Raw genomic sequence first — 12,481 nt, forward strand, 5'->3', positions numbered from 1 at the left:
CATTTCAACTAGTAACAATTAAATTCTTGATATCAAAAATAAAGGTTTTTACTAGTAATAATTGTATTTCTCATATGCGAAATTGGAATTTCAACTAGTAAGAAATCAATTCTTGAAATCAACAATTGGTTTTGAATGGCAGCCTATGGTGAATACAATTGTTGATATCAAGAATTACATTTTTGATATCAAGAATTCATATCCTGGAAATTAATAAAAGTTAAAATGGCTTGCCATAGAGGCCTGTCATATCAATGCTAACATACGTTCATACGTATCATACGTTCATTACATTACATTCTTAATGCTTATGAGTAATCGTGTTCCTCAAAATGTTGCTGAAAACATTATGCATCATTATCGAAGGAATTTATTATCACTTTGAGTGATGTTGGCTGAAACAGCACTCCACGTAGAAGCTGATATGCAAGTGCATGATATTTGGAGAGCACATTCTGCATCACTTGTAGACAGGGCTTATGGCTGCTCCCTATGAGGTGGGATGCATGATTTTTCTCTATCTATGTTTGCCTGATAAGCAGGAAGATCCAGGCCTGTGAGGTTCAGGGCATTCAGTCTTCTGCGTTTAAATAGTCGAGTTAAGTAGAACTGTACTGAATAAAGTTACCAGTAATTTTCCCAGTGCATGCATTACTGTAGCTCATCATTACTTAGGATTGCTGCAACCTTGCTAGTTCCATTCTATATATGCAACCCACCTAATATGAAGTTCAAATGTATTATATTTAAACTTCATATTATAAATACAATGATTTCCTGAATGGCATGTCATAATATACTGTCTATAACTATACACACACAGATAACTTTGAACTTAGGAGAGCCACAGGATTGTAAGATCTATTCCTAAATCTTAAGGAGTGTTGTCAGAGACAAAAGAGTTTACAAAGTCAGATGTGCCATACCCATTATCCCCAAGTGCTCCTCATCTGGGCCCCTGAGCTTCTTTTTGGTAAATGTTCCATCTGTGTATTCACGAAACACCACCTTCTTATATTCAGCTCCAATCTGATCCTCAGTTTGTTCCAGGTAAATACTTCCAGGGCTGAGTAAGGCAGGACAGAATGAGAGGGAGAAAAAGAAAGACAGAAATAAAGAAAATGTGTAAATAGGTAACAGTACTGTGAGAAATAGAGGGTCTCAAGCACGAGACTTGACGAACACTATCAAGTGAGGGTTGACTGAGAAGAATCTTAGCCCTAATGTTTCCTTTTAGAGCTCAAGTTATGTGTGAGAACAAACATGCACATATGTTTGTGTGTATACTGTACCTATCCCCCAGTGTAGCGTTGTGCTTCTCTTGTTCCCATGTTCGGTTTGGTGCGTAATTCCACAGGACTTCCTCTGCTGCTATATAGTACCGCACTGTGGAGGTGACGCGCTCGGGTGCAGGAGTGTTTGCAGAGCAGGCCTTGACTCTGTAATGCTGACGCATGCCCGACCTGTAGTGATCAGTTGTACGGCAGCTCAGCTCAAACTGGCCTGGAGTAAAAGTGCAAACGTATTAGCAAATGTTCACTGTCAAACAAAAAAAATGTATTTTGCTTATATCTTTTAATTAGTTAAGAAAACAAGCGTTTCAGACATTACGAGACCTAGCAGCTAGCAATGAACTGGGATAATCTTCCTTCATTTTGTTAAACCCATTGTCGTGCCAAATCCTACATCCCCCGAGGGGTAACAGTTCGTAAAGCCTGATCTACATGATTATGTAGCTGATCAAATAATACACCATAAGTCAAGATTAAACAGTTCTTCAAAGTGGATAATGTAATATAAGTTTGTCTGGATATTACATGGTGCACTGCAAACAATATATTTTTTTCTGGTGTAATGCCTCATGTGTGATGATTTACATATAACATCTCATTAAATAATTTTAAAATAAAACAATAATTCATAACAATCATTATAATTTTAGACTGTGCTGTAATTTAAAATCCAAATAGTTGATATTTAACATATTCATTTACAAAAAAATATTATCGGGTCAAATCATCCTTGATAGGCTATTTATGCTGTGCTGTATCTATGCTCAGGAACTTTTATCAAATCTCTCCAACGGATACATATTTCATATTAAAAATGTAAGCAATGTCCTATAGCCATACCTAATTATATGTGCTTTCGAGATATGAACTGGAGCAAAACTGGAGCAGTATTAATAATTCTGTGTTGCACATATGCCAGGTTGTATAGACAGTGACAAATGAATAATAAAAGACTACTTTCTATAGGTGTGTGGGAGGTCATCAAAACTGGATCCATTGTCTGAAGCCCATTTGCCAAGTATAAATATGTCCCGCAGACAAAGCTTTCAGTTAGGATTCCAGATTTACTAAACAGGGCAAACTAGCGTGACCATAAACACGCTGATGGGAGTGGAAAATTCCGCTTATGATCTACTGTCAACGTGCAAATAAAAAAACACAGAACAAAGACAACGAAGCTCATTGCCATAATGACTAACACAATCTACCAAGAGCAATGGCGTAGGGTCGCAAACAAGAAGCCGATGATAATCAGGTGCAGATAATCTATAAACAACAGATGCTGCAAATTAAAACTAATATGGCTTGAGAAATTCATATGTTCGGATCTTGCGTTCCAAATAAATAAACACGAGTTGAGCTCATTCTACCACATGCTCTCTGTTCTCTTCACTAAAGCAGCAATTAGAGTAGCAAGTCAATGGTGCAAAAACTAGTAAATTGACTACGCAATCTTTAGTAAATCATGTTGCATGATTTATTTATTTTTATATTTATTTAGCCGCACATTCCAGGACCCAGTTGTACGGCCAGGCCCTCTCTGACTGCACCAGGTTTGCTACATTTTGGTTCGATCTTGGTGGACTTGGACAAACTAATGTCAAATGACATCAGATAAAGATGCAAGGACAACCGACAGATGTCAGCTATGTTATCCTACCCAAGCATTCCAAAACATGAATATTTCCATAACACTTAAAATCAAGAAAGTTATCAACATAACTGATATTCAAAATGGCAAGCCAAAAATCATTGAATTGGTGACACCCCACCAAATCATTGAATTCAGGTGTCCCAATCACTTCCATGGCCACAGTTGTATCAAATCTACAACCTTTGTAAAAGAATTGGTTGCTCTCAGGAGCTCAGTGAATTCAAGCGTGCAGGTTCACTATGCTTATAGCACTAACTGTGCAATAAGTCCATTCGTAAAATTTCCTCACTACTAAATATTCCACAGTCAACTGTTAGTGGTTTTATAACAAAGTGGAAGCAATTGGGAACAACAGCAACTCAGTCACGAAATGTAGGTCACATAAAAATCAGAGAACGTGTCAGTGCATACTAAGGCGCACAGTGCGCAAAAGTCGCCAACTTTCTTCAGAGTCAATATAGCCGCTTTCCGACCAAGTAGTTACAGGAACTTAGTTATAGGAACTGTTCACTTCTAAACAGTTCTAAGAACTACTCTCCCCCAAACTCGGTTTTGCTGCTTGCGTTCGCACTGGCCAAGTGGCCATAGGAACTGGTAGGAGGGCTATCGCAAGCACGGCGACGGTCTTGCGGCCGGATACAACAACAACAACAAATCAGCATGGAGGAGGCTATTGCAATGTTCCTGGTTCCTGTTCTGCCTTGCCGGGACCTTAATAACGGAGAACGAACGGCGGCGTTTAAAGATTATGCTTGAGTTCTGTACAGAGAAACACAGAAGACAAAGGCTCCAGCGTAATATGATATTAAGTAATATGATGGAAGAAGATAAAAGAGCTGAGCGCAGGAGGCAAACAAAATGACGGGTAAGTTTAGCTATTATTAGCAATCAGCTGGTTGAATGCGTTATGTTTGTCTTAATCCTCATTGTAATGTTTTACAAAAACACACGCGTATGGCAGACAACGCGCTGCAAGTTCCGTGTTGACAGTGGGCATAACTTATAAGTTGAACCACTCAACGTAGACCTAGGGAAAGATAACTAAAAAAGTCCTCGCTCTAGACTAGGTACTGAAAGAGTTATAGGAACTACAGTCTGAGGAACTAAAAAATCCCTAATTTAGTCCGGTCGGAACACGAGAAAAAAAGGGTTATAGGAACGTTAGGTTTTAGGAACTGCAAAAGTCCCTCCGGTCGGAAAGCGGCTAATAGCTACAGACCCTTAAACTTCGTATGGCCTTTAGATTAGCTCGAGAACAGTGCGTAGAGAGTTCTCCATGGATCTTCGTGGATCAGCTGCCAAGTACAATGCAAAGCGTGGGATGCAGTGGTGTAAAGCACGTCGCCACTGGACTCTGGAGTGACTAATCACACTTCTCTGTCTGGCAATCTGATGGACAAGTCTGGGTTTGGCCATTTCCAGGAGAACGGTACTTGCCTGACTGCATTGTGCCAAGTGTAAAGTTTGGTGGAGGAGGGTGTGATGTGGGGTTGTTTTTCAGGGGTTGAGTTTGGCCCCTGTCGTAGAAATTTTAATAGATAAGATGAATTATGTTCACTAACATAATTAAAGTTCTGATTTTATATTTCTATCATGTGATAAAATCTATCACACTTCCACTTCTTTGTCTCAAGGTGACTGAACTTTCCATTCTAGATCTAACAATAAAACAAGATAAATCTTAGTTCCTTTTATTTAGGATGTAGCCATCCTAATATGAACTTTCAATATGAACTAACCATCTAACAAACTTTTGACTTAATGTAGCCTTTGTAGAGTCTGGACAAATCAGACACACACACTAATTATTCATATTCATTATATTTAATGAATATAAGGCCACATCCACACAAAGCCAGAGTTTTCCCTATCCGATGTTTAAAAAAAAAGTCTGTAAACACGGCGGTGTCTCGAAAAATATCAGCGTACACATGAAACCACTGAAACGGACTCAAAACGATGTAGTATATATACATCCCATGTGCGAGAATTGTGTCATTTTTCTACTACTTCTCGTCTAAGGAATAGTCGGATAAAGTCGTTATTTTTGTATTCTCGTCGCTTGATAAACTTATAGTTGAGCCACTGTAGTCACATGGAATATTTAAACATTTTCTTTAATGACTTTGGGCTGTCAAGTTTCAATCCCTTAGGCAGTCTATGTAGGAGTGATCCAGCTCTCAGATTTAATCAAAAAATCTTCATTTGTGTTATGAAGATGAACGAAGGTCTTACAGGGTTCGTACAGCATGGGGGTGAGTAATTAATGACTTAATTTTCATTTTTGGGTGAACTATCCCTTTAAGACTGTGCAGCAAGAACAAGTAAGTTAGAATTATTAGCACCCAGCCGACGTCGATGTGGAGATGCGCTAGGGTATAAGTACAAGACTTGGCCGACTAGAGTAAGTAGTATTGGTAGGATCAGTGTTGTAGTACTCGAGACTCGAACTCGTCTTGGACTCGGTCTCGAGACCATATTTTAATGGTCTTGGTCTTGTCATGGACTCGTGTCCATTTGGACTCGGAATTGACTCGTACTCGAACATTTTTTTTTTAGGACTCGGAATTATTCCCGAGTCCACTCGAGTTCAATTCAAAATATTTTTCATGATTATTAATGTATGTTAATAAAATATTTCTTTAAATTGATTGACACGCCCAGTGATTGGTGATTTTCTAGTGCGCAACTGCGCATGACAAATTGTAATAAAATTACTTTTAACACCACCTACTATGTGGCTTTTTTACCCTAAACTGATCGTATTTTTTAAACTCTAAGTAAATTCAGTAAAAAAAAAAAAAGGATTTCTCTAAGTAAATAAAAGTAAATTAGGTAATCAACCCTCACTGGACTCAGTCTCGACTCGGACTCGACCGTCTCTGGTCTCGGACTCGACTCGGACTCGACTCTCAACTTGAGTAAAAAAGTTGCTCGTCTGGATTTTTTATTTTTATTTTGTGTGTTAATTTATTCTGAAACAATATTCTCATCAGTGTTCAATCAGCTTTGATATTTAAATCAAAAATAAATTTAAATTCATTTTAAATTCCTAAATTTGATCAATAAATTCAATTATTTCGAATAATAAGACACTATAGGGCTGTTAACCTAGGTAGGGTTGATCAAATTAAATCATTTACACTGAAAAATTACAATTGCATAAAATAACGTTTTGAAACTGATTTAAATTAACATATAAGAAACTTTGGAAAGAATGATACTACTTTTAAACATTTAACACTAAACCGCCAGTAGGTCTTAATGAGTGAGTCATTGATTCATTCATTCAAACGATTCGTTCAAACGGCTGATTCATTCAAGAATGAGACCGATGTTTATGAATGGGTCATTGAATCTTTGGCTCAATCGAGTCGTTCAAAATGCTGAATAATTCAGTAATGAAAACAGGTTGAGTGTTCCTAAGACATGCGCCATGGTTTTCGCTGCTATTTTCGCTGCTGAAACAGAAAAAAAACAGCCAATATTGCATCTAAAATGTAAGTGACTTATTTTAACTGTTTATGGAACTGTTGTAGAAATCAATGTCACATTTTCAATTGTGATGGTGTTCAGAAAACATAATTGAGGTTGCTTAGCAGGTTGCTTAGCATATGTTAAAAATATAAAAACTCCACATTTCGATTTTTATAGGCAGTATGTTGTTAACTGAGTGTGTGTGTGTGTGCTGCGCTCATTTGTGTAGATTTCTGCTTAAAACGCTGTGCAAGCGTCAACAGTGCAACCTTAGTAATATAGTCAACAACACTGACAGTAATGCAGCGCAATATGAAAGAGTTCGTCTTAGGTTTAACAACCTATGAAACTAACAGTGAACAATATGAAACTAAAACGGCATAAGCTTGATTTAAAATGTCTTAGGAACTACATGCAGGATATCTAGAGGTGGATAAACGCAATTGAGAGGTGGATAAACGCACTTTGGAGGTGGGTAAACGCTATTTCCGAATATTGGGAGGTGCGTAAACGGCGTTTACGTGCGTTTAGCCTCCACTACATCCCTGCTCTTAATGCTTCAGCACACCAAGACATTTTGGACAAAGCAAGGTCCATAAAAAATGTGGATGAGCAAGTTTAGAGTTTGGTGTTTTCCTATGACAATAATTATCTATTGGCCCGGGCCCCCCAGACCAAACTCACTATTTATTACAGAATTGCATGCTCTTCTTACAACAATGTGCAGTACTGCTGCCAACACTATAATACTTGGAGATCTTAATGTTCATCCAGCAAAGCTGACTGCAACCCGACACCTTTGGGACTAATTCGAGTGGAGTGGACTCTAATTCACTCTAATGGACTCTAATGGAAGCCAGATCTTCTTGTCCAACATCACTGCCTGACCTATCAAATGCACTTCTGGAAGAATGGTCAAAAATTCCCATAAACACACTTCTAAACCTTGTGGAGAGCCTTCCCAGAAGAGTTGAAGCTGTTAGAGCTGCAAAGGGTAGGCCAAAGTAAACCCTACAGATTAAGAATGGGATGTCATTAAAGTTCATGGCAGATGTCCCAAAACTTTGGCAATATAGTGTAGATAGTTAATAGCTTATACGCAGGCGCAGAACATACATGCCAGTTTGCAGTTGGCTGTAGTCTGTGCTGTGTGTTCAAGCGTAGCTTCTTAGTCCAGACACAGCCAACGCAAAATGACAGCACTGTCGGTTTTCTTTGTCGCTAGTTCTTTAAAGTCGGCATGGTGTGCCCCAGGCTTAACAAAGCATACACATAGAACAACACCGTATTTCTGCAACTCAAATGCCTTAAGCAAGTTTCATTAATTAGGTTAGGTGGAACCACTTCACTTATACCATGATGATAATATTAGTATCTGTCTGTATCACTCTTATCCCAAGGTTAACAAATGTCTCGTTTCCATTGAGTGGTACAGTACAGTACAGTACGATTCGGGCTGGAAAACGTTCAGCCCTCGGCTTGCATTTCCACCGCCAACAGTACCCTTCCTTGGTGTATGCCAGAAAGTTGTGATCGATGTCATTCTCATGCGAAGAAGAAATAATAATAACAATTTGTTTAATTTATATAGCACTTTTTCTGGGACCTCAAAGCGGAATCTCCTTTAACCACCAATGTGCAGCATCCACCTGGATGATGTGATGGCAGCCATTTTGTGGCAGAACACCCACCACACACCAGCTTACTGGTGGAGAGGAGACAGTAATGAAGCCAATTGGTATATATAGGGATGATTAGGAGGCCATGATGGGCAAATTCTGGGCAAATTGGGATCTGGGATTTTTAATGACCACAGAGAGTCAGGACCTCGGTTTAATGTCTCATCCGAAGGACGGTGCTCTTTGACAGTACAGTGTTCCCGTCACTATACTGGGGCGTTAGACCACAGGGTGAGCGCCCCCTTGCTGGCCTCACTAACACCTCTTCCAGCAGCAACCTGGTTTTCTCAGGAGGTCTCCCATCCAGTAGTCTCAGCCTCAGACGTCACGCCCACAGAACGTTGGCTAAACGTCTGCATATGGTACACTTAACTGGAAACACTTCAGGAATATCGAAGTCGTCATCTGATTGGTTAAATTTTATCGGATTTCCAGTGTCGCATTTAATTTCGGTCCGCCGAGAAACAAAGCGCAGACGTGTGATTGCGGAAGAAAAACTGTTGTGTTTATATGAGTGACAATGAGCATTAATCAAGATCAGATAAACGTAGTTGTATGTCTAAAGGGAATGTAGCGAGTGTGCGGCGCCGGAGCGCGCTGGGGCGGGGACGTAACTTACACTCGCAGCCTGACTCATGCGAGTATTCAGTGTGCGGCGGTTCGCTGACAGCTAATGTTACAGCTGGCTGTTTTGAATGAGACGAGCCGGTTACTGTGAACGGGGAGCGCTTTATGAACATAACTGTGATGCACGAGCAGCGCCGGGGACAGTGTGTCTGTTAGGAGTAATGGTGCGTTCTATTATTCATCCGTCTCGGAGATCCGAATCGGACGACAGACGTTGCCTAGCAACACGCCCCCTTTCCTCGGATTTCTCCTCTCGGACGTCGGATCAGAGGTGGAAAGAGTACTGAAAATTTGTACTCAAGTACAAATACAAGTAGTTGCTAAAATAATACTCGATTACAAGCAAAAGTACTGGTGTTAAAAATGTACTTAAGTAAAAGTACAAAGTACCCCTCTCAAAAACTACTCAAGTACTAATTACTTTTAGCCTGTGATATTTATTTACTTTTATGGAAACCAAGTTATAAAAATTGTCTTATATGGTTATTAATGAATTATAATGCAAAATAAATAAGCTTATTGGGTTATTTTATTTATAAACTTATTTTTTTCTTTTTTTTTTTACAATAAAGTTTTCCAAAAGTACCCTACTAATATTTCAAAAGTTTCAAAAGTTATCAGCATTTAGCACTGACACAAATGCGCAGTCTAGACAGACTTCAATCAGGGGTGCGTTTCCCGTACAACGACGTAGTTCACAGATTCACTACCATTGTACGATGCATCGTTGGAAAAATCAACTTGCTAGTCACGACTGTTTCCCGAAACCCACTGTCGCAAAGTATCGTTCAACCACGTTGGTTTCGCACGTGGTGGAGTAATAACTGCTTTTAATGAAACTGTTTGAGATCCAATTAACGCTAGAATTGTTTTATGTAAATTACAGACATGTCATCTGAGGACTATTTCTACATGTTCTTAGTAGTTTTGCTTTATTACCAGACTCAATATTTGGCTCGGTCTTACATAGTAGAGCATGTTCGCACATGCGCACTTTTCAAACACGTTACTTCAAATCTCTTGACAAACTAAAAGACGTAAATTCCATTTGTAAGTATTCTAAATAAAAGGCACCGGTTGTACTGAATGTCAGCTTGCTCATTATGCTCAAGATAAGGATTTATTACCTCCAAATGTGTTGCAATATAGAAACGATGCTTCTAACCATAGGTCGAGAGCTGTCGTTCAAACCACACAACTTTGCGATGCTGTTTTCGAATGTTCGTTGGAACGATGGTTTCGGGAAACACCGAATCGTTGAACTATGCTAATAACGACGGAACTTGCGACCATAGTTGGCTAACGATGCTTTCGGGAAACGCACCCCAGTGCAGTTACACTGTTATGCCAGTGGGTCGTGGCCGGCAAGATAGTGTTTTTATGAAAGAGTCATTATTAAACTCTTCATTCTAAGCTTAAAACACTGATTCAATATTAATAAAACAATGTGTTGACAATGACATACAATATAACTTTTTAATCTAAGTTTACAATGCTAAATCTTTATTACAGTATATGTGCTTGTCACTGAGTAACGCTGAAGGTCTACCCAACTTTAAAAACGAAAACAACTGAACTATCACATAAATTTACCATAATGTATTTTTTTGAGATTAGAGGCTGAAGTCTTGTAAGCCGAAATCACTGCGGAAACAAAGTTTCTATCCACAAGTTTCCTACGCCCCATGAGGCCTTGCGTCAAAAGTGGGCGCGACTTCCGGTTGGAAGTAAACAAAGCGCGACTTGACATGCTTGACACTCGTTCATTCAACAGTTGACAGTCATTCAAGTTATAGCGATCCAAACTAGCTAACGATGTGGGAACACAACCTCAACGAAATTAAAAAGGGTGAAATAACAGTCCCTTTACCCTCCGCAGTAGTTGATTGGGAGTATTATAATCACATTATTAATAATCAATACTCATCAAGGCATGGTGACAGACAGTTGTGCGAGCTGACAAACAATTAAAATAAAAAATATACACTTAGTCATTGTGCTTTGGAGTTTATTCAAAAATATAAACGAATGTGCTGCTTGAATACATTAACTGGCACATTTGGTATTCTGTCAACTCAGGCTTTGATCCTGAGTTTAGGTGTAACATCAGTAGCGAACAGCCAATCACATGCTGATAGAGTTTATAGAATATTAAGAATTTAAACAAATGTACACAGGAAGATTCGTCGTCTTTTGGGAGGTGATGGAAACTACAGTAGTTGGCAGGATCAGAGACGGGCTCTGCAGGATCACTCTGATTTCGTTTTTAGCTTATGTTCAAAACAATCACGTTTAAGCCACGGAATTATTTTAGTCCGGTTATACATACAACCGCGAACAGCACATGTTGTCCCTGAGCTCCGTAACAACATCTCTCATAAAGATTTGCGTCTTTAAATAGTAAAATAATTCTCCGAAAAACAGCTAGCCTTTGCTAACTAACACACAAAATACCATTGGAATGCTACTTCCGCCGCCTCACCTGAAGTTTCACCCAATTTATTTTTTACAGGAGCGCCCCTCGGAAACTTGTGGATAAAACGCACGCTGTCTCCTTTCCTTCCTCTGTATAAGAACAACTCCTCCATGTGATCTGGTATTTCTTCAGAATTTTCAATGAATTCAGTGTCTCGAATCTCCATGTCCATAACGGCAAAGTTCTTTGATAACACTTAAATACACCCTGAAGGACGTGTGAGGACGAATATAGCTCTCCAGGAACCGGGCTTTTTTTCCCGCTCCAAATACAAGGGTTTTTATTGGCCCGCCCACGATCAGTTATTTTCTATTGGATACCCAAATGCTGGTCAGAGATTTGAATAATTGTTGAATTCAAATTGTACAAGTACTTTGTAATTAATGGGATTTTTAAAGTAGTGAAGTACATTACTTAACTTAATTTGTACTCGAGTACAAGGAAAATTACAGACTTAAAAATGTACTCATAAAAGTACAAGTACACGAAAAAACTACTTAATTACAGTAATCTGAGTAGTTGTAATTCGTTACTTCCACCTCTGCGTCGGACAACCGTGAGGACACCGAGCAAGAATTCCGTTTCGGAATTCAAGATGGCTGCGCCCTGTGACTTGTACGAATGAATTGTTTTCATTGTTTTTGAACCGATTTGGTATTTTAAATGACGGTTATAATCACGCGTATTACTGCGTCCCCTGTAGGTATGGGAATCGGTTGTTGTGAGTGCAATTACTGACGTTGCTAGCGTTGCTAACAGAAGATTAACATGAAAAACATTAATGTAATTTTTTTTTTAATGTAAGTGCCTGGTACTCGGCTAGTGCTACCATTATAACAGCTTTCCGGGTGGCGTCCATTTTTTTCTCCGACTCGGACGCGCAAAACAAATAGAACGCTTGAAGTGTGGACGTGACGTCAAATCCGAGGTCCGAGTCGGTTCGTTGGCTATAATAGAACGCACCATAAGCGCTCGTGAGCGGGCACGTGATTTACACACATAACCTGATTTATACGAGGTTGAACTGGCCGTGTGACAAAGCGGGCATAAGATGGACATGAGCGCGAGTTCGTGGGTGAATTTAATAACGCAAAGCGTTGTTAACGAGCGCCTCCGGTGACTGCTGCTGACTGACTTGTTGCACGCCGGTCTGTTGTTGTGGGGACATTTCCACGCCCCGAAACGTGACGCTGAATGAAACGAACTGTAATTGGTTGTTTGACATGTCGGTCAAACGGCCTTATGGGCGGGCCTTGGCCAAAGAAAGCTGCTATGA

General features: G+C 39.5%; 1 protein-coding gene across 3 annotated transcripts in view; it reads right to left on the reverse strand.

Moving 5' to 3' along the window:
- The window catches only part of hephl1a (hephaestin-like 1a), a 41,606-nt gene that overhangs the window by 11,262 nt on the left and 17,863 nt on the right, over window positions 1-12,481 (reverse strand). For all 3 annotated transcript variants that reach the window (XM_039694313.2, XM_039694315.2, XM_039694314.2), the window contains exons 12-13: window positions 1,293-1,503; window positions 927-1,066 (exon numbers count right to left, since the gene is read on the reverse strand). In XM_039694313.2, coding sequence (XP_039550247.2) covers window positions 927-1,066; window positions 1,293-1,503 — 351 coding nt within the window. The remainder of the gene's footprint in view (window positions 1-926; window positions 1,067-1,292; window positions 1,504-12,481) is intronic.

Source organism: Pimephales promelas, chromosome 16, assembly GCF_988280905.1.
Source record: "Pimephales promelas chromosome 16, fPimPro1.hap1.1, whole genome shotgun sequence".
In the NCBI taxonomy this organism is placed as follows: Eukaryota; Metazoa; Chordata; class Actinopteri; order Cypriniformes; family Leuciscidae; genus Pimephales; species Pimephales promelas.